The sequence below is a fragment of the Pyrenophora tritici-repentis genome, chromosome 9 (assembly GCF_003171515.1).
Source record: "Pyrenophora tritici-repentis strain M4 chromosome 9, whole genome shotgun sequence".
In the NCBI taxonomy this organism is placed as follows: Eukaryota; Fungi; Ascomycota; class Dothideomycetes; order Pleosporales; family Pleosporaceae; genus Pyrenophora; species Pyrenophora tritici-repentis.
The window spans coordinates 2,132,056-2,158,726 of record NC_089398.1 but is presented as its reverse complement, the minus strand read 5'-3'; the positions used below and the strand labels follow the sequence as shown (position 1 = coordinate 2,158,726).

Here is a 26,671-nt window from a genome sequence, read left to right as displayed (position 1 = left end):
ACACTCCCAAAATGCTCAAACTGCAAAGAACCTCACTTTGCTAATAGCAGAGACTGTGAAGTCCTCGCAGCTATAACAAACAAGGAGAACCAATATACAACAGAATGTTAGACAGCATTAAGATTCTCCAAGCGAATCTGAACAAGAGTATCCAGGCCACAGAGTCTACTCTTCAACTAGCTGTCGAACTAAGGGTTGATATAATTGCAGTCCAAGAGCCTTGGCTCACACCAACAAGAAACAACGACTACGCTGATACTAGGTCCACTAGCCACGCAGCATACCTCCAAATTCTCCCACAATCCGAACCAAAACTCCGCCCTAGAGTGCTATTCTATATCTCTAGAACGCTATTAGCAGAAACCCACCTACTAGAAGGTTTTACGTCAGATCCAGACGCTATAGCACTAGTAGTACAGAAAGGAAACCATAAGTTTAATATCTTCAACCTATACAACGAGAGAGGTATAGGAGATATAAAGACTATCCCAAGAGTTCTTCTAAACACAAACACAAGACTACCAGAGTCATCTATTCTACTCCTAGACGCAAATGAGCACCACCCGTGGTGGGACCCACTATGCACATCGACGAGCCCAGGAGCACCCCCATTTGTAGAATGGATAGAAAGCCAAAACCTTAGCCTTCTAAACACACCAGGAACGGGCACTTTCTTTAGGCCACACCTATCAAGAGAATCAGTTTTAGACCTATCCCTAGTTACCCCAGACCTAGCTGACAAAGCTATTGACTGGCAAGTCACTACGGAGACTGGATCTGACCACTACGGCCTACTCTTCTCAATTCGATCAGACACCGACCAAGTAGACAATCCAATAAACCAACGCAAGTTTAACACAAAAAAGGCGGATTGGCCACTTTTTCAAAAAACCCTAAACGAGGCTATTCAAAACAACATCACGCTACAGCACATAAGCGAGATAAACGACCCTAGGAAACAAGATTGCAAGAATCTAATTCTAGAAGAGGACCAGGAGCTTCAAAGCAAACTAGAGGAGATAGGGGAAGCAATTACGCAAGTCATCCAACTAGCAGCTGACAAAGCAATCCCAAAAGTCAAACTAGGTCCTAAACCAAAACCCTGGTGGAACCAGGAGCTTACTAAGCTAAGAAGAGAGCTTACTCACTGCCAAAGAGTCTACACACAACAATTGCAACAGTTGTCCATCCAAGAGGCATATCTATTCAAGAAAGACTTCTTAATAGCGCGGAACACCTACGCAAGAGCAATCAAGGATGCCAAGAAGAGACATTGGAATAGCTTTCTAGAACAAGAAACCCCACAGTCTATCTACAAAGCTATGGCATACACAAAGGATCAAAAGGTCGAAAAGATTCCACCTATCCAAGGAGAGATACTAGAGAAAACATTCAAAGGAAAGTGCAAGGCCTTTAGAAAAGCACTTTTCCCTCCTCCTCCAACAGCAGAACTACCAAGCTTTCTAAACTATCAAGAGAGCATTTGGGACTGGCCGCAACTATCAATTTCTGAACTAGAACAAGCCTGTTCTAGTAAAGTTAAAAGTAGTACACCAGGGCCTGACGCTATTACTCAAGATATTATAACCGCTGCATTTAAGTTCAACCCAGCGATCCTCTTCATCGCCTACTCAATCTTGTTTAATTACGGATACCACCCTCGGTGCTGGAAAGCAGCTACAGGAGCAATTCTCAAAAAACCATCCAAACTAGACTACTCTCTCCCGAAAGCTTATAGAGTAATTACTCTCTTAAACAGCCTAGGGAAGGTACTAGAGAGAATTATCGCCAAAAGACTAGCTAGTCTAGCAGAAACCACAAACCTCCTACACTCCTCACAAATTGGAGGTAGAAACAAGAAATCTGCAATAGACGCCGCTCTCCTCCTAGTAGACCAGATTCAACACAAAAAACAGCAAGGCCAAATTACTTCCACAGTGTTCGTGGACGTCAAAGGAGCTTTTGACCACGTCATACACAACCGATTTCTAGACCGACTTAAGAAACTTGGACTCCCAATTAGCTTAATTTGCTGGGCGAAATCCTTTCTCTCCAACAGGACCCTAAGACTAGCATTCGATAATAAGATTGAAGAATTTAGCAAGATTAGAGCAGGCATCCCACAAGGCAGCCCAGTATCACCAATCTTCTTCCTTATCTATATCCGAGACCTATTCCCAGCCTTACAAAGCTTTCAACTATCGTATATCGACGACCTATCTCTTACTACCTCATCAACCTCTCTAAAGAAAAACATAAGAGCACTGCAAAAAGAGATAGCTACACTCTTTGCCAAGGGAGAGCAGCTAGACATTATCTTCGACACATCCAAAACAGAGCTAATCCACTTCACCGCTAAGAAGGAGAGGATAGAAAGAGCCCTCATACTCCCAAACAACGACCGGATAGAACACAAAGACACTGTCAAGTGGCTAGGTATCTATCTAGACAACCGACTATCATTCAAATCACATGTGTCTATACGTGTAAGCCAAGCCAGACAAGCTTTCTACAGGCTAGGAAGACTAGCGAACATTGAACTCGGCCTATCAACACACGCTATTAGACAACTATACTTAGCATGTGTAACTAGCGTGTCAGACTACGGAGCACAAATATACTGGCAAAACCAACCCTACGCTACAAAGAAACTACAGTCACTACACAACCTGGCTTGTCGAAAAACTCTAGGAGTGTTTAGAACAGCACCAACAGTTCCTACAAGCCTCGAAGCGAGCCTACTACCACCAGCAATTAGGCTTAACTCAACTATCCGGAACTACGCAAGCAGAGCAAACCTGCTAGCCAACACCCATCCAATTGCAAAGGCAATAACTCGGATCCAATCAACGAATCTCCAACGCTCAAAGAAACCAAACCAGCACAGACAGCTACAAACTATTACTAACGCAATTCCTAAAAACAACAAAAGAGACACAGAGCAGACTATCCCATACCGGTTCAGGCCATGGGATACTCTAAACTATACCGTAACAGTCTCTCAAAAATCCAAAGAAGAGGAGGCAAATGCGCACCAAGCCTACATTAAAACAAGGCTAGACAATTACACGACAATATACTCAGACGCCTCGCAAACACAAGAAGGAAAAGGAATAGGAGTTGGGATAGCAGTCTACAACTCAACTCAGCAAGAGATCTACTCAGAAACAGTTAATATCGGACAATACCAGCTAGTCTACAACGGCGAACTAGAAGGGATCACACGAGCATTCGAATACGCAGCAAAGAACGCTACAACCGACCAGGAATTTGAGGTCTACGCAGATAACCAAGCAGCAATCTACAGGCTTAAAAACCTATCAGATAACCCAGGACAGCATTGGCAACTCCGATGTCTAAAAGCGGCAAATACGATCCGACGAAAACAAGCAAACATCCACCTACTCTGGGCACCTGGACACACAGATATAGTTGGAAACGAAAGAGCAGACTACCTAGCAAAAGAAGCAACCAAAGAGGACCCCAGATCAACAACAAAGAGCATTGCCTACCTAGGCACGACAATCAAAAGGATACAACAAACGGAACAACGCCAAGAGTATGAGAAATACAAAGCAAGAGCAACCGCTCTAAACAAAGCTACCTACTCAGCCAAATACCCTCTTAAAATCAGCAAAACCATCCAAATGCCACAGAACACGAAAAGAGTAACCTCTAGCGCCTTCTACTCTCTTAAGCTAGGACACGGATACTTCAACTCCTACCTAAAGAGATTTAAGAAACGAGACTCTAATCGCTGCACCTGCCAAAACATCCAAACGCCAGAACACCTACTACTGTACTGTCATCTATACAAAGACCATCGAAAAACGCTCCTACAAACAATCAAACATCGCCCAGTCACACTACCACTACTACTCCACACTAGTATAGGTATAGAAGCAACCCTAGCTTTTATCACTAGCACCAGAATAGGAACAAGAAAATGGTACCTAGGACAGCCACCAGAAGACCTACAGAGAGACACTGTATAAAACTAAAACCACAACTCTCTCCTTTGCCACAAGAGCCCGCTGCTACATCTCTTTCTACTTATCAAACTGCTCTTTAGCACCTGGCAACAAACAGATACAAGCTATCTTTTGTAGAAAAGCCAAAAACCATATTAGCGAACCATACCAGAAAACCATGTAAATTAGAAAAACCAAGATAGAACGGCCTTCGGCCAAAGTCCTACATAGTCTCTGACTGAAAAAGGACTCTAATGGAATAATAATAATAATAATAACACCCATCGAGCAGACCACCCAAGAAACACCAAGGTTAATTGTTCAGCCACCACTAAATAAAAGACCAGCGGCATTCTCCCCAGAGATAACTACAAGAGAGAGAAACCCATTCCAGAACAGCCAAGAAAAGAAACCAAGAGCAAAGGACTCAACCCAAGCAATTTTCTGGGCAAGGGACCTAATTCTACAAGCATCTACTATGGCCGAATCCCATCTATCCCAAAACAAACTACTACAACTACTGGACGTCTTTAGAGACTTTACGAAACTAGGCAGGGTTACGCAGCAAATGACTGAGAAGTTTACAGCACAGCTTGCGTACCAGACTGCAACGCTTATGTCAGACCTGGCACCTTGTGCACTAAGTACACTGTGAATGATGTACTCACATGACCCACTAGTGCGTGCTTACTCAGCTCGCTACTCATGTATATAGTCGCTCTCTGTTACTCACTTAATACAACAACCTTCTCCCTCATGTCTGCTTGGTCCTCCCACATCTGACAGTTATGAGCCCGGAACCGCTTGTTCCATTTCAGCAGAGCCGAGACGGTCTGCTGACAGGGTGGGTGACCATAAGCGAGGTACACCCGACATCATCAAAAAAGACATTCCAAAAACACTGCGCCAGCTATGCGGCAGTCGTTTAGCGCCACAGACGTAGAGGCTAGATTATGGCAGAATAAATAGGGCATGTCGTACTGCGGTGAACATGCACATAAACCTAGAAAAGCCCTGCAGCAGAATATATAGGGCATGTCGTACTGCGGTGAACATGTAATAAAACCTTGAAAAGCTTGCAGATCTACGCCATTTGCTACGATCTGGGGGGGTGTGTCAGACTATCAACTATATATACCTTCATGCTATTGTAGCAAGAAGGTCGGCCTTTTTGTTATCCAACACATCCAAAACACCCAAAACACCCAAAACACCCAACAAAACAAGACATCATACGCTAGCGTAGCCGCCCATGTCGGCCGGGCAAGCCAGTCTCTATGCATTCACTTCTCACCAGTTAGCTCTCCTCTTATAGGACTAGCTCCTTCTGCTTAAGGGCTAGCCTCCTCTAGGCAGCACCCCGCACCATATAGCTAGCACTTCGCGGTTCTCAATACAACAACGATTTCGCCCACTCAGTTCCCCGATAACACCGACGCTGACTGGGCAAGCGATAAGACAGACCGGAAGAGCATGTCTGGGGGAGTCGGAATGTTCTATGGAGGACCATTCTCTTAGGCAGCAAAGAAGCAGAAGTCAGTGGCAACCTCAAGTGCTGAGTCTAAGTACATCTCACAAGCCATGTACGCCAAGCAGGGACAGTGGGCAGCTCAAGTACTCAGAGATCTCGGCCTGCACCAATACGTCAATGAGAACGGTATCACAGTCCAGATGTACGGTGACAATCAGGGAGCGATTGCACTGGTGAAGAATCCGCATCTGCACGAACGTTCTAAGCACATTGACATCTGCTACCACTTTATTAGAGACCTAGCTGAGCAGAAGAAGCTCCAGATTTCTTATATTCCGACTGACGAGATAGTTGCCGACGGAATGACTAAGCCACTGCAGAGAGTTGCTTTTGAAAGGTTTAAGAAGATGCTGGGAGTTACTGATGAAGGGCACTAGAACAAGTCACGTAAGGCCTGTGGGGGAGTGTTGAGAATACAGTCCGTAAGTGACTTGGTGGTATCAAGCGGAGGAGTAGTCACATGATTGGTGACACGTGCAGGTGGGTCCTAGCGGGGAGCTTGGACGCAGCTGCACGCAACGCGGATCTACGAACGTGTGAATAGCTCCTTAGTCAACAATACGAGTCGTACCACCACTACCGTTGTGCCTTAGAGAGCGCTCTATTAGGTAGTCATACTACTACTAATAGTGTCAGCTTCTCAATAATAATAATAATAATAAGAGTAGAGCTCAGGCTAATCATGCGTGGGAACAGTGCTGGGATGAGCTGCCTCAAGAGAAGATTGATGAAGTTGGAGAAAACGTGCGTGAACTTGTTGTATTGGAGCTACGGGAGGAGTGAGAATATCTGTCGAGACGCGGTAAGAGCCTTCACTAGTATTCACGGTGAATCAGGCTTCCCGTGCTCTGATTGGCCAGGCACTGATTAGTCAGCTGCTCCGTGCGCGCACCATAGATATTGATGAAGGTGGAGAAATGTGCGTGAACTTGTTGTATTGGAGCTACGGGAGAAGGGAGAATATCTATGGTGCGCGTACGGAGCAGCTGACTAATCAGTGCCTGGCCAATCAGAGCACGGGAAGCCTGATTCACCGTGAATACTAGTGAAGGCTCTCACCGCGTCTCGACAAAGATACAGGCCTGTGTCGGGACATGCGCGTACAGCCAGCCCAGCGAGTTTTTCCGGGCCGGAAGCTTGGACCACTAGTTAGACCAAGCTTCCCGCTCAGCTCGCACCTGTACATATGGAGATCTCTCCACCCAGCTCTTGCTCACTACTAATCAAATACTATACACTTTGTTCGTTGCAACGACGCTAGTATTCGACACCTTTGCCGTGTCAACAGCCTGGATTGAGCGTATTCCAATCCATATCAAACAGATCATTGACTTAGAGGGAGGAAACGAGTACAAGGAGGGCAGAAATGTACGTAGGACTGATTGAAATCAATTGTATCGGGCCGAATCACCCCTGTAGTTGCTCCGTGCGCTGACCAGGGGGTGGGAAAAGACTTTTGAAATGCACCTCCGTAAGCTTACGAATCTTGCTGTCCTTCTCGCCACAACTTCCGTATCGGGAGCAGGAGGCCTACGTACTTACGGTACATTTTTGGTAGATCTACCAACTGGTCTTTAAAGGAGTACCGCGCCACTAGAATTTAGTCCACAACCAACAAACTTCTTTTCTCCAAAAACCACTCTTGGAAGACCCCAAGACTTTAACCACCCTCTTACGATAGTTATACCAAAACAATCAAAAACATCTCCGACAACGTCCACAACTATGTTCAGCTTTAAGACCGTCGCTGTGCTTCTCGCACTCACCGTCTCTATGACGAGCGCCCTACCCCAAGTACGTCAAAAGAATCCTTCGCTAGCCCCCTACCACCTCTTGCTAGCACTAACATCTTATGAACAGAACACAGCTGAACAGCAGTGTGGCGACTGCTCCCGATTTGGGCCTTGCGGTACTGGTGCAGCACCTCGATGCGTGTGGGCTGCGGGCAGTTGGTACTGCAGCTGCGGTGGGGGCTAGATACACTTTTGGCAGAGTGTAGCGTTGAAGAAACCGAGGCGGACTCATAAGAAGAGAAGGGGTTAGCTAAGCCTAGGTGAAGTAATTTAGTTGTGGCAATAAGTCAGGTTTTGCTAGTCTGTCTGCTTGTGCGTGGGCACTGAAGCTCAAACAATTGAATCTGTTAAGAATATGTTAGGTTCAGTCCAGGTCGGCGGGGTGAGGCTCGTGGAGCAAGCCTGAGCAGAAGGACCGACGCGGAATGATGATCTGTCATGTACGTCCTAAGATGATTATAATAATAAGTAGAGAGAACAATAGCTCTGAGTGTAGTTCAATCCAATACGTTGTTACCTTTCGTACCTCTACTCGGTCGCCTATGGTAGTCATACCACCAGAGGAGACCTTCAGATAATTATCGTATTATGCCACAACGTAACAACGCAAGAGAGAGCTTATACGAAGATCAAATACAACTTGCAATTAAAGCTATTCAACAAGACGCGACACTTACCCATCGGTGTGCGGCAGCTGCCTATAACGTCTCTCAATCAACACTTAGTAGTCGACTCGCTGGAATGCGACCTAGACGCGATTGCAAGCCTAAATCAATGAAGCTTCTTCTGACAGAAGAGGGGACAATTGTCCAGCATGTCCTTGACCCAGTCTTACGAGGATTTCCGCCCCGGCTCGATGCCGTAGGAGATATGACCGACTCTCTGCTCGCTGAACGGCATCGCGACCCCGTTGGCGAGAACTGGGCTAAGACATTCGTTAAGCGTCGCCCTGAGCTTAAAGTCAAGTTCAATCGAAAATAAGACTACAAGAGAGCCCTCTGCGAAGATCCTACGATTATCAGAAGCTGGTTCCAGCTTGTAGAGAGCATAAAAGCCAAGTATAGCATCACAGATGAAGACATCTACAACTTTGACGAGACAGGCTTTATTGTCGGCCGGGCAAGCCAGTCTCCATGCATTCACTTCTCACCAGTTAGCTCTCCTCTTATAGGACTAGCTCCTTCTGCTTAGGGGCTAGCCTCTTCTAGGCTTCACCCCGCACCCATATAGCTAGTCCTTCGCTGTTCTCAATACAACAACGATTTCGCCCACTTAGTTCCCCGATATTTATGATGGGCCAGATATCGACTGGACGGGTAGTCACAGCAGCGGAGCGTCGAGGACGGTCAAAGACGGTGCAGCAGGGCAACCGAGAGTGGGTGACGGTCATCCAGGGCATCAACGCGACCGGCTGGGCCATCCCACCCTTTATCGTCTTCAAGGGCAAGCACCACCTATCTACCTGGTACAAAGAAGAAGACCTACCGCAGGATTGGGTTATTGGGTTTCTGAGAACTGCTGGAAAAACAGCAAGCTTGGGGTAGAGTGACTATAGCACTTTGACAGGCATACGGAGGGGAGCACCGTTGGGCACCGTCGTCTACTGGTTCTCGACGGTCATGAGAGCCACAACTCAACCGATTTCCACCGGCTCTGTGAGGAGAAGAACATTATTACACTATGTATGCCTCTACACTCGTCGCACCTGCTGCAGCCACTTGATGTGGGTTGTTTTGCGCCGTTGAAGAAGGCATATGGCTGCCAAGTCGAGGAGCTGATGCGCAACAAGACCACTCGCGCCGCTAAACAGAGTTTCTACCATGCTTTATTGCTGCTTTTAACGCTACTTTTACGAAGAGCAATATCCTAGGAGGCTTCCGAGGCGCTGGATTAGTCCCTCTTAACCCAGAAGCTGTGATGTTGAAGCTTATTATCCGCCTGCGTACTCCACCATCACAGACCGACGAGGACGGTCCCTGGCAGTCGCAAACACCAAGCAACACCCTAGAATTTGGGTCGCAATCGAAGCTGATTCGAGAGAGGATTCAGAGACATATAAATAGCTCACCAACTTCTATGGTTGAGGCGCTTGAAAGGTTCACAAAAGGTGCAGAGATGATGGCACATTTGTCGAGACGCGGTGAGAGCCTTCACTAGTATTCACGGTGAATCAGGCTTCCCGTGCTCTGATTGGCCAGGCACTGATTAGTCAGCTGCTCCGTACGCGCACCATAGATATTCTCCCTCCTCCCGTAGCTCCAATACAACAAGTTCACACACGTTTCTCCACCTTCATCAACATTCAATGGTATTAATGACTAAGCGCAACGCTGAGCTTGAAGCGGCCAACGAAGCGGCCACGCGACGTAAATCGCACAAAAGAAAGCGAGTACAGCAGGGAGGGACCCTTACGGTCGAGGACGGTCAGCGACTGTCCGCTCTAAAGGACTTTGGGGCGCGTAGTGATGGGAAGAAGGCGAAGCATAGGGCGCGCGTTGAGGTGGGCGAGCCGTCGCAACGGCGCTGTGGACGCTGCGGCGAGACTGGGCACAATTCGCGCACCTGTAAGCAAATTGAAGTGATAGATCCTGAGAAGAATAGTCTATTATGATTTCTAACTACGGTGCTGTACGGTGCTGTACTGTCGTAAACAGTCGTAGTTTTGGTGGGGGCTTGGCAGAGTGAGCATCTCACTTGTGTGAGCATCTCACTTGTGTGAGCATCTCACTTGTGTGAGCATCTCACTTGTGTGAGCATCTCACTTGTGTGAGCATCTCACTTGTGTCCGACGTTATTACGTTTCCTTTGGCGGGAAATTGCTAATGCGGACTTTTAGAGAGGCCGGTAAAGCCGGATGCTAATTCTAGGTATCGGTACCGGTGTCGGTCTCGGTACCGGTGTCGGTGTCGGTACCGGTGTCGGTGTCGGTGTCGGTATCAACGTTAATCTCTGCCTCGTCTTGCCGGTGCGTCCGCGAGGGAAACAGGGTCTCTACGTCTATGTTATCCAATACAATCACCTACCGTTCATTCGTCTTTAGGCCGCTCCTTTCTCGCAGCTAGGTATAGCCGGTTTGTAACATATCTATACGCATCCTCGAACTAAGCGGCTGTGAACGGTCTGTAGGTACTGTATTCCAGCTACCTAATCCAGATGCTATTTACAGTCGAGATGAAGAGAAGAAGAGGAAGTGGGCGGCCATCCCGCTTTGTTTGGGTTGGCGCGCGGTGCACGGTGCACGGGCTGCTGGGGGAAGGAGTGATAGAAGGAAGGAAGCGACTAGGCCAGCGGCCTAGTCATGTGACCTAGGGCTCAGCCCGTTACAGCGGCGGGTATAAGATAAAGATGGCGTAACGAGTAGTAGTAAACTCGGTAAGGCTGAATCTTCCATTGTTAAGGCTTGTCAAGCGTCAAGGTTGGGGAGAATCATGTCGTATTAGAGCTATTGGAAAGAGGTCTATATGCGCAGTGGGAAGATGGAGTGAAGGAGCTAGGCCGTAAAGGTACTAGCGGGTAAATGGGTGGCTGCCTGGTTGCCCAAGAAGGAGCCAAGGGATAAGCCCTATGGGCGACACTTTGTACAGCGATCAAACACCTGCTCAAGCCAAGCTAGGCCTACGTTATCGTTTGACCAGCCTGTTGGAGTTGATGAGATAAAGACCTCATGCTCTCCTGCCTTAATATCCTCTGCCCAACTTGATTGTATAGCTCCTTTTGCAGCTGCGTAGATGAGGGCTGGAGGCAATGAGCTCCCATCGGCGCAGCAGCAGGCCAGGAGTGTCAGAAACTTGCGTGATCCATCCTGGAGAGATGCTCTAACCTCTTTCTTATCCCATTAGCGTTTGCTAAAGATCCTCTTGCTTCTACCTATTAAGCCAATTAAGAAGCCCTTTTCATCCATATTGTATATATCTCGAGCCTCAAGGTGGTATTCAGTGATCTTTCGATGCAGTAGCTCGAAGTAGAGACGGTATTTCGACTCAGAATCTGTTGCGGTGGAGTGAACAGTGCGCATGTGCGGAGAATTGAAGGATTGAACTGAGGTTGTATTGTACAAGCTATGGAAAGTTTATGTAGATGGGTGACGTCAACCGTGCTAGTCCCAAATAGGCATCGTTCCATTACAAATGTGAGTTGCGACTGCAGGAGAGACCCCAAACCGTGACATGTTCTGTTCTGCTGTGGTGATGGCCTTTTATGGGGCCATCATACTAGTCTGTTTACATGACGTATCTGTGACATGGATAGGTGTAGAAGGTGCTTATCAGTAAGAGGAAGAACCATATCGCCAACACGTGGCACCTAGGATGTCCTTACCCCATGAACCGTCACAGAGTTTATATATGTCCAGTAGTGCTGTCTTCGAGAAGCTTCCAGCGATTTCTAGAGCGCTGACGAAGCTCCGAGAATTCCACCGAGGGACCCCACAGCAACGAGGCTCTTAGCCTATCATAGCCACAACGAACGCCACAGGCCAAGTACTATCAATCAAGGTTTCAGCCCTTCACATTCCTTCTCTTGGGCGCATTCTCTTTATCATGAGGTTTTTGTTACGTGAACTGCGATCACGTTTGTTTCCAGAACCAGCCTTAGCCTTCTTGTCCTCAGCCTCTTTTTTACTCAGTATCTTCACTATGTCCTCGTAGCCTTCGGTGGATGCTGCGCGTAGTGGCGTCCGGCCACAATCGTCTGTAGCATTGAAGTCTGCACCGTTTTCAAGCAGCATCTTCACAAAGGCTGTGGAGCCTAGGATATTATTATTATTATATTATATTTCCATTAGAGTCCTGTATCAGTCGGTGACTATGTAGGACTTTGGCTAAGCCGTTCTATGTATGATGGTCGTTGTGGAGTTTCTATGGGTCTTGTACAATTTGGGTGGTGTTTTGCGTACTCCAATTTCAGAGCTGGTCTTCCATTGGCGCGGGTGCTAAAGAGCAGTGTGGTGAATAGAAAGAGATGTAGCAGCGGGCTCTTTTGGATAAGGAAATATTGTTTTTGTAGTTTTATACAGTGTCTGTCTGTTCGGTGGTTTGCCCAAGGTGCCATTTTCTCGTGCCAATCCTAGTACTTGCAATAAAGGCTATAGTAGCTTCAATGCCAGTCTTTGTTTGGAGGAGGAGTGGGAGGGTAAGGGGCCTGTGTTGTATTGCTTCTCTGAGTGTGTTTCTGTGTGTTTTGTATTGCTTGCATTCTAGAAGTAGATGCTGTGGCGTTTGTGGTTTGTAGCATGTGCATAGGTTGCAGTCTCTCTTGTTGAATCTCTTAAGGTAGGAGTTGAAGTATCCATGTACTAGCTTAAGTGAGTAGAACGCGCTCGAGATTTCTCTTGGTGTTCCCTTTGGGACTTTGATCGTTGTTTGTATCGTTGTTGTATTGAGAACCGCGAAGTGCTAGCTATATGGTGCGGGGTGCTGCCTAGAGGAGGCTAGCCCTTAAGCAGAAGGAGCTAGTCCTATAAGAGGAGAGCTAACTGGTGAGAAGTGAATGCATGGAGACTGGCTTGCCCAGCCGACAAACAACACCTTACTTTCTCGCGGCTCCGGCTTACTTTTAGCCTTATCCATGCCCTCTATACTAGCAAAACGCAAGCCCGAGGCTGCCGAAGAAGCTGATACTCCCTTCAAGCGAGCACAACGTACGCGCAAACCTACGCTCAAGGCGCTGTTGGGTGACGGCAGCCAGCCAACCCAGCCGATAGAGCTGCCAGAAAGTACGCCGGATCCGCCTACAGAGCCGCCTACACAAGTTATCGAGCCGCCTACACGCAGACATGTCAACAATCCGTTCAGTCAGTTTGCAACCCTTGGCTTGAATTGAACTGCAAGAAGCAGGCCGAAAAATCTTAACAAACTGATTGAATTGTCTTCTAGCAAGGCTCGAACTGAACTGATTAGGTAACTTATCCAAACTGATTACTTTTTTACATACAAATCAGGCTTCGCTATCGTGCCAATCCCCCAAGTTATACATGCCATCAATTGCCTCGTCGCTAAGTAGAGACTCTGCAGTCTCTCCTTCAACACCAAAGCCGACCCGCAACCAAGCGCGTACTGACTGTATTGCTACCAGCAATTGTGACGAGATCTTCCTCCTTTTTGGCCGCAAAAGATCGCCAAGCTCACTAAACATCCGCTCACAGTCACAGCTAGAGGCGGGTATAGAGAGGACGTCGAGCGCGAGGCGCGTAAGGTTGGGGTAGTCGCGGCGGCGTGAGAGCCAATAAGTAATTGGATTGTCGACAGAGGGGACCCAGGGCTCAAGTTTCCAGCGCGTGTACTTATCTAAATCGTTAGAAACTCTAACGCCTTGATGAGGCTCTATCATGGACGCGATAGCGTCGTTGAGGTCGTTGTTTACACGCGCCCAAGGTGCTGCTGGCGCTGGCGGCGGCGCTGGGTTGTCCTTGTACGTGCCCCAAAGCGCCTAGAACGCCGACTACGCTGCTGCCAACCACTCTAGTTTATCCCTCCACGCGTTGTCGCAGTAGTGTTTGTACGCTAGATGGAGAGAGGTAGCAGCATAGTAGGCGGGGGAGTCATCAAGCTTAATGTAGTACTCGTTCGCCTTTGCCCAAGCAGCGCGGAGGTTGATGGCAATGTGGTCCTCTGGCGCGCCAGGTTCGTCGTAATTGACGCCGCTGTAGGACTCTACGCGCTCCTCATAGCTAGATAAGATGGTCTCGAAGACAGCAGAGATGCCAACAATCAAGCCTGCTTGATGGGCTTGATTGATTTGATTGAGTGAATACAATCAAGCCAAATCAAGCCCAGACTGCTCAAAAGTACAAGCAAATCAAGCCCATCAAGCAGGCTTGATTGGTGAGCTTGATAGGCTTGATCCTGGCTATATCGTAGAACGTGAAGTCGTAGATTTTGGTATAACCTAGGTTCCATCCCATCTTCTCTCACTTAAAGGCTAGTACGTACAGGGCATAGCGCCCACAACGTTAGCCGGCGGAGATATAGATCTTAGTTCCCGTAGCACAATGATTAACACAATTCTCTACATGTTCTATTCCTAGTGCTACCCGTTGCTATTATGCCAGACCCTAGGCATCCTCGTAAACGCCCTGCTGCCGCTCCTGTTGCCGCCGCTGGTCGCTCAAAACGCCAGAAAGGCAGTAAATCACAGCCTATAACTATCGAAGCTTCGCAGCCATCTCACCCTTTCGTTATCGACGAGGATACACAGCGCGAGACTCCGCCAACGTCGCCGCGTCGAGCTATACTGGCCGCGAGCCAAGGCGTTGATTTCGAGATGCAGTTGCGCGACTCTATACCCGAAGATGCGATTGTCGCGCCTGTTGAAGCCTCTGAGGTAGCTGCAGCGGCGTCTGAAGCGGTAGATGAAGGCGAGCCAGAGCCTGACTTCGACCCGCGTATGGCCGATAACTTTGATGGCATTAACTGGAGTCGCCTGCCACGGTATATGAAGCCTCTTCGGACACAGAAGCAGAAGAAAAGCTGGGTATACAACTACGGTTATCGGCTTACTCTCCGCAGTAATACCAACAGGATATTCTGGCTGTGCCACATCTGTCACAAGCGTAAAGCAGCGACTGCTGGCTTTGCGGAGACGACGGAGGCAACTAGTACTGCTGCGAGGCACCTAAATAGGGATCATGGAATAACAAACGCTGGCGAGCAACCGCCTCAGCAGCTTCTTGGAGGCCAGAAATCGCTAGAAATGATGCTGAAGGGCGGCTTCGGCGTTAGCCAAAGGGTTGCGAACGAGATAGGAAACTTCGACGTACAGTCCTTTCGAATAGCAGCTGTTAGCTGGCTTGTTGACAACAACCTCGCCCTCTGCCAGTTCGAAGATCCAGCTTTCCGCAGGATGATACATTTCGCGAATCCTGAAGCTGAGCAGGCGCTCTGGAGTAGTCGCACAAGCGTTGCTAGACTCCGCAACAATCAATTCAATCCGGTCACTCTCCTAGACCCACTTACCTATCTAGGTAGGGCTTAAACTCCTATAGGTAACTACTAGGCTTAAAGCGGTAATCAATCAATCCAATCTGAACCTTCTAGGACCCACTTAATTGATTGTTGCGGACTGTGAGCGTTGCGCAGTTTGTGATGAGGCTGTACAACTTCATGCAGCCTCAGGTCGTCGATGAGCTGCGTTGCGCGGCGAGCAAGATACATATAAGCTTTGATGGGTGGACCGTTAAAGGTGGCAAGCGTGGCTTCTTCGGTATTGTCGCTCACTTTGCCACGGCTGAGGGCGACCTTAGGGACGTTGCTATTGACCTGCCGCAGCTCTCAGGTGCCCATACTGGCGACAGGATAGCTGATTGTGTCGCTGAAACTCTGCAGAAGTTTAATATAACTGCGCAGAACGTTGGCTACTTTATGCTCGACAACGCGTTCAATAACGACACTGCTATCGCGACCCTTGGAGCGAAGTTTGGCTTTAAGTCTAAGCATCGCCGGCTACGTTGTAGCGCTCATACAATCAACTTAGTTGGCCAGTCGATTATATTTGGCTCAAACAAGGACGCCTTTAACAACGACGAGAACTTGGCTGTAAGTCTACCTGTTCTTTTCAATGAAGCTTTCTAACGCTGTACAGGAGGAAGAGAAATACCTCAACGAGTGGCGTAAGCAGGGCCCATTAGGCACGCTTATAGACGTTATTAGCTACATCAAAACGCCACAACAGTACGACATGTTCGCGAACTTTCAGCGCCTCGCGAGGCAGGACTTACCGGCCGACGACGACGCTAAATTCCAAATACTCGAGCCTGTAAAGCCTTGCGTTACGCGCTGGAACTCCTTTTGTTCAGCGTTTGAGAGAGCTGTATTACTACAACCCGCGTTCAACTCCTACGTTTGTTTCTACGTGGAACAGCAGCGCGTTGCCGACTCACACGCCCGAACGAAGAACAACAAGAAGCCCCAGGCGCCTGCTTGGATGAGATCTAAGGGCCTCACAGCTGCTGATTGGGCTGTTATAACTGAGTATATTGAGGTGCTGAAGCCGCTGAAAGATGCTACAAAGCGCCTTGAAGGCAGAGGCAAATGTGGCCGTTTCGGTGCGATATACGAGGTTATACCAGTGTTTGAGTTCCTTATGGGGCGCTTTGAGCAGCGTCTCCGGCAGTACGAGAGGGTTGATTTTGAGCAGCGCGAGGCGCCTGAAGATCACATCTCTATCAACTTTCGCGCAGCGTGGGAGAAGCTCAACGACTACTACAGTAAACTCGACGACTCACCCGCGTACTTTGCGGCCTGCGCTCTTCACCCGTACTATCGACGCTATTGCGAGAAGGCGTGGCGTGATAAGCCTGAGTGGCTCGTCGCCTGTATGGCTGACTTTCGTGCTCTTTGGGCAGAGTATACGACCTCTACTCCTCCAACAAAGCCCTCAAAAGAGCGTGATAACGGCGCTATTGACGAGGCTATCTCGTACATCATAAGCGATAGCGAGGACGATGATGAGCTCACAGATGAGTACGACAGGTGGCGCAAATTGGAGCCAAAGTGGACGAGTAAGCAGCACAACAGCCCTAACGTTGACGGCAACCCTATCAAGTACTGGGTACAGCTTCAGTCTAAGTATCCCGACCTCTCACGCTTTGCGATTGACGTGTTGAGTATTCCAGCGAGCAGTTGTGATGGATCAAACCTACGATCCCTCACGCGATCACGTGCCATACAATCACGTGCCACGCTGGCAGTTGGCCCGTGCGAGGAATAATAAAGTTCCCCTCGTACTTGTATATAGATCTGTACACACAATCTCACTTATTAGAGGCATCCTAACTATTGCAGTGTACTAGTGCCTTTACACTATTGTGTGTCAACCCCTACATACCTAGGATACTTCGCATCAGGCTCAGTTATCAGAAACACCGTCCGCGCCGAGCGCCGCCGCCGATTGAGCAACTGCGACTTGCTACATCGGGCAGAACAAGACGTTCTGCGACGGGTTAGGTCTTGACGACGAGGATCGCAAAGTATTGCGCTAGAAGCCCACGGGTGGAGACACCAGGCTCAACAAGCAAGTATTGCTCGTGAGGGTTGTCACCAACGCTGGTAGAGGACAGGTCCACCTACATCAACGGACAAGTAGGCAGAGGGCAAGGCATCGAGCTTCGAGAAGCGCGACCCTACGGTAAGCCCTGCGCAACACACGAAAAGACCAGAGACACCAGGCTCAACAGGCAAGTATTGCTCGTGGGGGTTGTCACCAACGCTGGTAAAGGACAGGTCCACCTACATCAACGGACAAGTAGGCAGAAGGCAAGGCATCGAGCTTCGAGAAGCGCGACCCTACGGTCAGCCCTGCGCAACACACACGAAAAGATCATCGCGATGGCAAACCCGGCCAATACCCAGAATACCCAAGGTACCTCAGCCACCGGTGCCACCTTCGGGCAAGCTTCCCAGGATCCTACTCAATCACAGATGGGCCCGCCTCTCGTACCAGTACGAGCTTGCCTCTCCAACCGCCGAGAGAGCATGCTTCTGGCAGCCCATCCGTCATCCCAGCCATCAGTATCAGCTAGCGGCGACCTAGAGCCCATGACTGCTACACGCGAGATTGTCGGCATCGAAATCAACGACGTCCTGCTCGAATACCTCAAAGATTCTAACTACGTTTACCTCCGTTATACCGTTGACACCGAGTGGTTCGAATTACAAGAGGATCCCGAACCTGACGAGCACAGCAATGCCTTTTACTCCCTTAGCACAGGCCGAATCCGCACTGATGGCAACATCACCCACAACATCAACGACTTCACTGTCACTAACTCTAGTAACCTCCAGAAGAACGTGAAGGATCGTCCCGACTTCTGGTGGCGATTTATTGTCTCTACGCTAGTCTCCCTACGCAACTGCACTGACGCCATCAATAGGCATCTGCAGACTGTGGACCGCAATGAAGGAGAGACTCAAGCTCTACGAGACCGACTAGCGAATGTTGAAGCAGCCCTTGATGAAACTTCGAACAGTAAACAACTACAAGTTGGCATGGTTAGCAGCAACCTGTACAAGGAGAAGCTGACAGAGATCCGACGCCTCACCTCGGACATCGGAAAGCTCAAAGCTGCGTCAGAACAACTCCCCAACGTTCGCGATGACCCCGCCTTCAAAGCCCTCGCCGCTGAGCGCGACCTTGCCGCCACCGAACGCAATGAACTCAAGCAGAAGGTTGAGGACCTATCCCGCCGAGCCGATGAACCGGAGAGCGGTCCTAACTACGCAGAGTTGGCACAGAAGCTCAAGGAGGAGTCTGACAGCGCCGACTGGTGGGCAGACCAAGCTAAGGCCAACGCTGAGCTCTGCGACAAGTTCAAAGGACAAGCTGATCGCTATTCTATCGAGCTTAACCAGTATGATGTCAAGTACTCTAACATGGAGGCGAACAAGAACGAAGCTCTCGCCCTTAAGGATAAGGCTTACGATGAGCTCAACCTCCAGCTCACCGAGGCTAGACGTGAGACAAAAACGGTCACCGACCGACTGCTGCAACATGAACCCAACTATCAGCCGTACACCCTCTGGCGGCGCGAGCGATCTTACGACCCAGTACGGCCTGTACAATCAAGCGTTTTGCTACAGCGACCTGTAGATGGTACCGCTGACCAACTCTCACAAGATCCTCGCCGAGCTGGGTACACCCCATGGGATAACCGTACTCCCGTGCGCGACGCCTCGCTACCTCCTCCATCATCGAACCCATACGCCCCCGCTCCTACAGTACCGCGACCGCCGCCCGTCGCGCCCTCTACCGCCGGTGGAGGATTCTCTTACAAACTCCCAGAACTTGAGACGTTCAAGGGCAAGGTCGACGACGACTACGAGCGGTGGCGCGAGATGGCAGTGGCCAAGTGTCGCACATACCCAGAGGACTGGCAAGCGGTTGACTACCTCAAGTTCCGCATTCAAGGCGAAGCTTACGAGCACATCCGAGATGTCAAAGCTCGCCATTTCCTAGATTTCCTAGAGACTCTCGACAGCCAGTATCTCACCTATGATCGGGAAGCTGACGCCGAAACCCTCATCGCCGACGGCTCGCTCCGCTACAAGTCTGGACAGAAGTTCATGGAGTGGAAGTCTAAGTTCACCTCTTGCATGCGAATCCTCAAACACAAGAACGCGACCCAGATCCGATACGCTCGCGAGTTCATGCGACCCGGGTTAGCTATCGCGACCACTGCCGGATCTCACAAGGATGAGACCATCCAGTCCTTCTTGCTGCGAGCGCAACACATCGACCAGGGACATCAACAGATTGACGCTGGCCGAAAATTAACTCCCGTTACGAAGACCGCTGGTGCTAGCCGTACCCAAAAGTTGGTCACCTTCCGGACACCCGACACTCCAGGTCACAACAACGCCGCCAGCACGCATACGTACAAGAAGATGGCCTTCGAGCGGTCAGAGAAAGACAAGAAGCGTCTAGCTGACTTGAAGCTCTGCTTCAAATGTGGCAAGGATGACCATCAGATGAGGCACGAGACTGCCCCCTGCCGCGGCAAGCCCTTCACTCCTTCTCACCAAATCCCCGCACTGGCTTCTTTGTACATCAATGCTCTCGACGCTTCCAACGAAGAGGAGCGAGACGAGGATACTGAGGAGCCGCTGGACGACAACGACTTAGTGGATGACGATGGCTTCTACGTCAACAACGAGGAACTACTTGAGCATTTAAATTAGGGGCTCCCGCGCAGAGCCGCGTGCGGGAGCTCAATTGGCGTAACGCAAAAATACACCAGCGCCGTGTTCGAAACCAGCATCGCCGTTTCGAGATCGCTGCAGCCTTGCTGCTCGCCCCTGACGAAACGCCAACTATGACGGAGGTCCACTTCGTGTCCTCCGCCTCCATCGGAGGCAAGCCTTCTAAAGACTTCAGCCGACAACTCGAGTTTCCCGGCTCCGCTCTCACGCGACCTGATTGTTGGCAACCGATTTCTACCCTTATCGACACGGGAGCCAGCGCATGCTTCGTCAATCAGTCATGGGTTAACCAACACCGCCTAGATACTATGCCTGTGGCCAAACCCATTCGATTGTCACTAGCCAACGGCGGAGAAGTGGACAAGCTTACCCAGGCCGTTGATCTGCCCGTCCGACACGGAAGCCATACGCACAACGTCCTATGCTACGTCACCAATATCGGCAAGTACGACGTTATCCTAGGCATGAATTGGATGGACTATCACCAGCCTGCCCTCCACTTTGGCGACCAGCGATCACTCACCTTCGCTAAGGCAGGGTGCAAACTTAACTGCCTCCACGAAGGACTCCCAGAGACGGTTTACGAAAACGGAGTTTGTCACAGTCACGTACAACTAGTCAAGGGAGACTACCAGACAGGCGACACCACTACTAAGACGAACAAGGATGGTAAGGTGACGACTGAGGAGACTATGGCTGATATCTACCTCATCTCCGCTGCCGCTGCAACCGCACTCGCAGCCAAACATCCTGACCAGGTCATATGGTTGGAACCCCGCCATTGGGCCAAGCTTGCGAAGCCCCCCGATGAAGACCGAGAAGGCATCGGCGTAGCCGCAGTCTCGCAAACTGACTTTGAGAAGTACATGCACAAGATGGAGCAACCTTACATGACTAGAGACCAGATTGGCCAGCTGGTACCTGAGTGGGTGTTGGACGAACTACCTGATCTGTTCAACCCTCATCTGGCTCATCAACTCCCCGAACGAAGACCAGGAGTCGACCACCCCATCGACCTGCTTCCTGACACTACGCCCCCTAAGCCTCATGTCTACGGACTCACTCGTACCGAGACTGAGGCTGTTAAGAAGTATATCGATGACATGCTGCAAAAGGGCTTAATCAAGGCCAGTAACTCCCCGTTTGCGTCACCTGTCTTGATCGTCAAGAAACCTGGAGGAGGTCTCCGCATATGTGTCGACTACCGAGCACTCAACAACGTCACTAAGAAGAATCGAAATGCGCCACCAGCCATCAAAGAAACTCTAGCGCGCATGGCCAAAGTTCAGATTATGTCTCTCGTCGATGTTGTAGCCGCTTTCAACACCGTTCGGATTAAAGAAGGTGACGAAGAGAAAACCGCCTTCCTCACCCGGTACGGACTCTATGAGTATATGGTCATGCCCTTTGGACTGTGCAATGCACCAGGGACGTTCCAAAACTTCATCAACGAAACGCTGCGCGAATACTTGGACGTTATATGTACCGCCTACCTAGACGACATACTTATATATAGCGACAACGAGAAAGACCACCGTTCGCATGTCCTAAAGGTTCTCCGCAAGATTCAAGGCGCAGGACTATCGTTGGATCCCACGAAGTGCAAGTTCGAAACCAAGCGAGTCAAGTACTTAGGCTTGATCCTCACCACCGACGGCATCGAAATGGATCCGGAGAAGGTCTCCACTGTCCTCGATTGGCAACTGCCGAGATCAGTGAAGGACATGCAGTCTTTCCTCGGCTTCTGCAACTTCTATCGCCGGTTTATTAAAGGGTTCTCATATATCGCTAAGCCACTCACGGAACTCACCAAGGAGGGTAGTCAACGACATTTCCCTCTCCAAGCTAATGGACAAGCTGCGAAAGCCTTTGAACAGCTAAAGCTTGCGTTTAAAACAGCGGGCGTACTGTCCCACTTTGACCCAGATTTGGAAACGTGGCTCGAGACTGACGCGTCGGACTTCGTTACCGCAGCTATCCTCTCGCAGATGCACAAAGGTGTTCTACGACCTGTAGCGTTCTTATCACATAAGATGACACCTGCCGAGTGCAACTACGAGATCTATGACAAGGAGCTCCTCGCGATTGTTCGAGCATTCGAGGAGTGGAGGTTTGAACTGTCAGGTACTGATGATCCCATCTTGGTATTGTCAGACCACCAGGCCCTCCAGACGTTCATGACAACCAAACGCCTCAACCGACGGCAAGCTCGATGGGCTGAGTTCCTAGCTGAGTTCAATTTTAGAGTCAAATACCGTCCTGGTAAACAAGGAACTAAGCCCGACGCACTCACTCGCCGACCGGGCGATCTTCCAGCTAACGCCGAGGATGAGCGACGTCAACACCAGGTACAAGTGATCCTCAAGCCTGACCAGGTGGATCCTGAGTGTCGAGTTGCCACCTTTAGCTTCCACTTCGACGGTGGCTCCCGACACGCTGTATATCTGGCCAACGCCCTCGGTGACGAGCTCCGGACGTCCCCAGTCTCCTTGGCCATGATGATGTACCAAGACAGTGAAACGGACGACTTTAGCGACGAATACCTCTTCGCTCTCGGAGACACAGCGGAGGTCGATGACACGTCCGCTGCACCGCTTACGGAGCCGGACACGTCGCTGGACGAAGCCAATATCCTCCAGACCGTTCGACAAGCTTACCCGGATGACGACATCGTTCAAGTTATCCTCAAAGCCAAAGCTGATGGCCAGCGCCGCATCCCGTACCACCTAATTCACGGTCCAAACAGGATACGCTTAGAGCTTGGTGATTGCTCAATACACGACGGAGTCTTCTATGTCAAGAAGAAGGTCTACATCCCCGAATCAGGCACCCTGCGCACCCGGATCATCGAACGCGTACACCGATCCTATTGCGGTGGCCATAGCGGCAAACACGGTAGCTACGACATGTTAAACCGCTGGTACTACTGGCCGAAGATGATAAATGATGTAGCACAGTACGTCAAGAACTGTTTGGCCTGTCGGAGATCGAAATCTTACCGCGATGGGAAACACGGGCTCCTACATCCACTCCCGATACCTGAGCGATATTGGAGTAGCATCAGCATGGACTATATCACGCACCTGCCTCCTTGCACCGATAACGGCCGCACATATACCAACGTCTTAGTGATTGTTGATCGGCTTAGCAAGAAGAAGAAGTTTATACCTGTGGTGGACCTAAAGGTTGATACCCTTGTGAAAGCCTTCGTCGAGTACGTGTGGCGTGAGGAGGGATATCCCGACAGCATCGTCAGCGACCGTGGAGCCCAGTTCCTCTCCCATTTCTGGACACGTCTTTGTCAACGACTGGGTACCAAGCCAAAGTTGTCAACGGGCTATCACCCAGAAACCGATGGGCAGACGGAGAACGCCAACGCTTGGCTAAAACAATACCTCCGGTCATATATTAACTACGAGCAAGACAACTGGGCTCTCTTTCTTCCTATGGCAGAGTTCGAAGCTAACAACGCCATCAACGCTAGTACTGGGACTACCGCTTTCCGCCTCACTAAGGGCTATGACCCGAAGTCTGGTCTTGAACCACCTAAGGTGAACACTGGTCTCACTGCCCCAGCTCGCAGAGATCAAGACAACGCCAACAAGTTTGCAGAAAAGCTAGACGCGCTACGCAAAGCCCTTCGGCTCGAACTACAATGGTCACAAGCTAAACAGGCGGAATACGCAAACGACGCCCGGCTCCCAGCGCCTGAGTTTAAGGTCGGCGATCAAGTTATGTTGGACGCCCGTAACTTCCGTACTACACGTCCTAGTCTATCACTTGACTTCAAGAACCGCGGTCCCTTCACTGTCACACGCGTCATTGACAATATGGCTTACGAACTACTCCTGCCTCCAGAGATGGGCAAGCTCCACAACGTCTTCCACCCGTGGTTACTACACTTACACGAGGAGGCTCCGCTGCCTGGTCAACTGCGCGATTCCGCACCAGCTGAGTTCGCCGATCCCGACGAGGAAGATGGTACAAGCTATGAAGTGGAAGCCGTCCTAGACTCCCGCGTCAACAAGAGACTTAAAGACCCCTACTCTCGCAGCGGTCTTCTCCAATACTTAGTGCGATGGACCAACTACCCCGCCGGCACCGACAACCCATCTTGGGAACCATACATGAACCTGGTGGACTCCGCAGACATTGTCCAACAGTACCATGAGTCCCGCCCTAAAGCTCCAGGACCACATCGAAAGTTTGCGACGCTCGCAGGCAAACAGGATTTACTTATGATTACAGTGATCGCATCCTCTAACAATCCTAAGCCTCCACCAGGAGCCCCGACGATACAGCAGACGGAGGAGACTATTGGCCCGCGTAGCTTTCGCAATACCGGCAACATTGCTGTTTAGGCTTACAGAAGCTTTTGCAAAGCAAGCTAGACAACTCTTTTTAATTACTTTAAGCGACGGAACCTGCTTTTTTTTGAAGGGGGGGTAGTGTGATGGATCAAACCTACGATCCCTCACGCGATCACGTGCCATACAATCACGTGCCACGCTGGCAGTTGGCCCGTGCGAGGAATAATAAAGTTCCCCTCGTACTTGTATATAGATCTGTACACACAATCTCACTTATTAGAGGCATCCTAACTATTGCAGTGTACTAGTGCCTTTACAGCAGTTGCGAGTGCGAGCGCATGTTTAGTGAACTAGGAGATCTACTTGCTCCGCGACGGCGCAAGATTGGGTCACAACTACTCGCCGCGCTTCAATGTGTACGGGCTTGGAATGCCGCTGGCATAAAGCTGCCGACGTCAGCTACAAGCCAACTCTCAGATCACGACCTTGAGCAGTTGTACAACCTCACAGCGTGGGAGCAACCTAGCGATTCCGGTAAGTACAGCCCATCTCCATCCTCGTCTACGACCTCTAGGGTCATCAGGATAGCTGCTTCTTACAGCTTCAATATACCTAGCAGAGCGTAGCTGACTACTTCTTAAAATAGACGTCTCGCCTACCTTACAACGCCCATCCACTGAATAATACCGCCTGCCTCCGCGTCGATTAATGAGTCTTAAGCTTCGATATATCCTATCCAAAGGCCTTAGAGAGGTTACTGTCCCTGCTGTATACTGCTGTTGGGGCATATACTGCTAGTGAACGATGAGGATAGCTTGTGAGCACTCTGCTCAACGTAGAGACTCCCGAGTAGCTGGGTTTCAACGGCGATAGCGATACAATCTTATCTTTTCTTGATTACTCGCGCGCAATAAGACTTCAGGTTATATACTACGCAACACTGCTATTCTCCCTCAAACGCGCTCCTAGAAGGACCTCTCTCTAGAGCAGATAGTTGCGGCCTTTTTTGCTTTGTGTTCGAAACTCTATACTAACTTCTCGTTTTGCCTTTTTTTGGCTCCAGAAACCGCCTTTTCACTCTTCGGAGCTTCCTAAGGCTACCTAGCGATCAAGCCCATCAAGCTCACCAATCAAGCCTCACTGATCGACCTATCAAGCCCATCAAAGCAAGCTCAACACCAAGAAAACGTCAATCAAAGCAAGTATAGGGCCTGAAGCTTGATTGATTTGATTGTTGGCATCTCTGCTCGAAAGAGTGCCCATCCTGGATAGGTTTTCCAGGCAGGGAGGATAGCGCGAGCCGCGATGGTGAGTGTCTGGTTGAGGGCTTTGAGGTGCCAGCTAATCCTAGTGCTAACTACGGGCGGTTGGTCCGATCGGTTGGTCAGAGGGTTCTTGGTGCGGCCTTCAAACCATGCTTCTGCTCCGTAGAGGAGACATAGCATTATGCAGGTAGTGACTGCTTTGCGGAGGGCTGAGGCTGGGGGGCCATTAACTGTGTTGGCAAGACTACGGATGTGATGGGCAACTTTGCGGGCTGTCGCTGCTCTCGTTTCAACGTGTCTTTTGAAGTTAAGCTTTCGATCAAACTAGACCCCCAGCCATCGGCAGGCGGGTTGGACTCCGTCGTCCTGATCTGTAATTGGTGTAATGGTGAGGGAGTCGTCCACAACACAGGGCGGGGAATAGTTATCCCATTGCCTAGTGAGGTGCATTATTTCCAACTTTTCTGGTGCGAAGGCAACCTTGTTTGCTGCACCCCACTCGTTGATAGCTCTGACATCTTCTGCCAGCAGGCGAACGTTTTCATCCAGAGAGTTCGAGGCCCGGTATATGCAGACGTCGTCAGCATACCCGAAGCGGCGGGTTGTGTCCTGGTTTAGAAGCTCTGCTAGGTATAGTGTGTAGAGGACTGGGGACAGTGGTGATCCTTGGGGTGTTCCGCAGGCCACGGTGTAGCACTGGGTGGTTGCCTTGCCTAATCTAACCCTGACTTTGCGATCTGTGAGGAAACTGTTGACAAATTTGAGCACTAGGTCTGGCCAGCCCTGCTTTGCCATGCGGACGAGTAGCCGGTTCTTAAGAAGTGCGTCAAAGGCTCCTTGAACGTCCATAGTAACCATAGTCACCTTCTTGCCCAATGCCCAAGCTCTTTGTGTATCGTGTGTGAAGGAGGCCAGCAGGTCTATTGCAGAGCGTTTCGGGAGCGCGCCTACATGCTGGGGGCTGAGTATCTCGTGAGTCATTGCGGTCCAGGCCAGCCGTCTTGCTACAACCCGTTCAAGTCCTTTGCCTAGGCAGGATAGGAGGGCTATTAGACGCATGGATCTTGGGGAGGTGCGGTCCTTCTTGCCGACCTTTAGTATCATGGCGA

General features: G+C 50.0%; 14 protein-coding genes across 14 annotated transcripts; 10 read left to right on the top strand and 4 right to left on the bottom strand.

The window, feature by feature from the left end:
- Positions 1 to 104: 104 nt before the first annotated feature.
- PtrM4_151880 (uncharacterized protein) lies at positions 105 to 3,995 on the top strand (the record flags this gene model as incomplete). Its single annotated transcript, XM_066110137.1, has 1 exon — positions 105 to 3,995. One exon carries the CDS (start codon positions 105 to 107, stop codon positions 3,993 to 3,995), a length of 3,891 nt encoding a protein of 1,296 aa, XP_065960120.1.
- A 1,557-nt stretch (positions 3,996 to 5,552) lies between these two features.
- Positions 5,553 to 5,879, top strand: PtrM4_151870 (uncharacterized protein; the record flags this gene model as incomplete). The annotated part of the gene is made up of 1 exon (XM_066110136.1): positions 5,553 to 5,879. One exon carries the CDS (start codon positions 5,553 to 5,555, stop codon positions 5,877 to 5,879), a length of 327 nt encoding a protein of 108 aa, XP_065960119.1.
- Positions 5,880 to 7,227: 1,348 nt separating this feature from the next.
- On the top strand, positions 7,228 to 7,501 carry PtrM4_151860 (FUSC domain containing protein; the record flags this gene model as incomplete). The annotated part of the gene is made up of 2 exons (XM_066110135.1): positions 7,228 to 7,296; positions 7,370 to 7,501. 2 exons carry the CDS (start codon positions 7,228 to 7,230, stop codon positions 7,499 to 7,501), a joined length of 201 nt encoding a protein of 66 aa, XP_065960118.1.
- Positions 7,502 to 8,165: 664 nt separating this feature from the next.
- On the top strand, positions 8,166 to 8,839 carry PtrM4_151850 (uncharacterized protein; the record flags this gene model as incomplete). Its single annotated transcript, XM_066110134.1, has 3 exons — positions 8,166 to 8,260; positions 8,318 to 8,447; positions 8,504 to 8,839. 3 exons carry the CDS (start codon positions 8,166 to 8,168, stop codon positions 8,837 to 8,839), a joined length of 561 nt encoding a protein of 186 aa, XP_065960117.1.
- A 2,018-nt stretch (positions 8,840 to 10,857) lies between these two features.
- Positions 10,858 to 11,310, bottom strand: PtrM4_151840 (uncharacterized protein; the record flags this gene model as incomplete). The annotated part of the gene is made up of 2 exons (XM_066110133.1): positions 10,858 to 11,117; positions 11,163 to 11,310. 2 exons carry the CDS (start codon positions 11,308 to 11,310, stop codon positions 10,858 to 10,860), a joined length of 408 nt encoding a protein of 135 aa, XP_065960116.1.
- Positions 11,311 to 12,860: 1,550 nt separating this feature from the next.
- Positions 12,861 to 13,188, top strand: PtrM4_151830 (uncharacterized protein; the record flags this gene model as incomplete). The annotated part of the gene is made up of 2 exons (XM_066110132.1): positions 12,861 to 13,086; positions 13,169 to 13,188. 2 exons carry the CDS (start codon positions 12,861 to 12,863, stop codon positions 13,186 to 13,188), a joined length of 246 nt encoding a protein of 81 aa, XP_065960115.1.
- Positions 13,189 to 13,229: 41 nt separating this feature from the next.
- On the bottom strand, positions 13,230 to 13,622 carry PtrM4_151820 (uncharacterized protein; the record flags this gene model as incomplete). Its single annotated transcript, XM_066110131.1, has 1 exon — positions 13,230 to 13,622. The coding sequence occupies one exon, from the start codon at positions 13,620 to 13,622 to the stop codon at positions 13,230 to 13,232; it is 393 nt and encodes a 130-aa protein (XP_065960114.1).
- Positions 13,623 to 13,733: 111 nt separating this feature from the next.
- Positions 13,734 to 14,196, bottom strand: PtrM4_151810 (uncharacterized protein; the record flags this gene model as incomplete). Its single annotated transcript, XM_066110130.1, has 2 exons — positions 13,734 to 13,962; positions 14,084 to 14,196. The coding sequence occupies 2 exons, from the start codon at positions 14,194 to 14,196 to the stop codon at positions 13,734 to 13,736; spliced, it is 342 nt and encodes a 113-aa protein (XP_065960113.1).
- Positions 14,197 to 14,336: 140 nt separating this feature from the next.
- On the top strand, positions 14,337 to 15,266 carry PtrM4_151800 (uncharacterized protein; the record flags this gene model as incomplete). Its single annotated transcript, XM_066110129.1, has 1 exon — positions 14,337 to 15,266. The coding sequence occupies one exon, from the start codon at positions 14,337 to 14,339 to the stop codon at positions 15,264 to 15,266; it is 930 nt and encodes a 309-aa protein (XP_065960112.1).
- Positions 15,267 to 15,376: 110 nt separating this feature from the next.
- On the top strand, positions 15,377 to 17,000 carry PtrM4_151790 (Dimer-Tnp-hAT domain containing protein; the record flags this gene model as incomplete). The annotated part of the gene is made up of 2 exons (XM_066110128.1): positions 15,377 to 15,826; positions 15,873 to 17,000. 2 exons carry the CDS (start codon positions 15,377 to 15,379, stop codon positions 16,998 to 17,000), a joined length of 1,578 nt encoding a protein of 525 aa, XP_065960111.1.
- Positions 17,001 to 17,617: 617 nt separating this feature from the next.
- On the top strand, positions 17,618 to 19,966 carry PtrM4_151780 (uncharacterized protein; the record flags this gene model as incomplete). The annotated part of the gene is made up of 1 exon (XM_001933694.2): positions 17,618 to 19,966. One exon carries the CDS (start codon positions 17,618 to 17,620, stop codon positions 19,964 to 19,966), a length of 2,349 nt encoding a protein of 782 aa, XP_001933729.2.
- A 134-nt stretch (positions 19,967 to 20,100) lies between these two features.
- Positions 20,101 to 24,348, top strand: PtrM4_151770 (uncharacterized protein; the record flags this gene model as incomplete). Its single annotated transcript, XM_066110127.1, has 1 exon — positions 20,101 to 24,348. One exon carries the CDS (start codon positions 20,101 to 20,103, stop codon positions 24,346 to 24,348), a length of 4,248 nt encoding a protein of 1,415 aa, XP_065960110.1.
- Positions 24,349 to 24,635: 287 nt separating this feature from the next.
- On the top strand, positions 24,636 to 24,885 carry PtrM4_151760 (uncharacterized protein; the record flags this gene model as incomplete). The annotated part of the gene is made up of 2 exons (XM_066110126.1): positions 24,636 to 24,831; positions 24,881 to 24,885. 2 exons carry the CDS (start codon positions 24,636 to 24,638, stop codon positions 24,883 to 24,885), a joined length of 201 nt encoding a protein of 66 aa, XP_065960109.1.
- Positions 24,886 to 25,490: 605 nt separating this feature from the next.
- On the bottom strand, positions 25,491 to 26,666 carry PtrM4_151750 (uncharacterized protein; the record flags this gene model as incomplete). Its single annotated transcript, XM_066110125.1, has 2 exons — positions 25,491 to 25,806; positions 25,888 to 26,666. The coding sequence occupies 2 exons, from the start codon at positions 26,664 to 26,666 to the stop codon at positions 25,491 to 25,493; spliced, it is 1,095 nt and encodes a 364-aa protein (XP_065960108.1).
- Between the last annotated feature and the right edge of the window lie 5 nt (positions 26,667 to 26,671).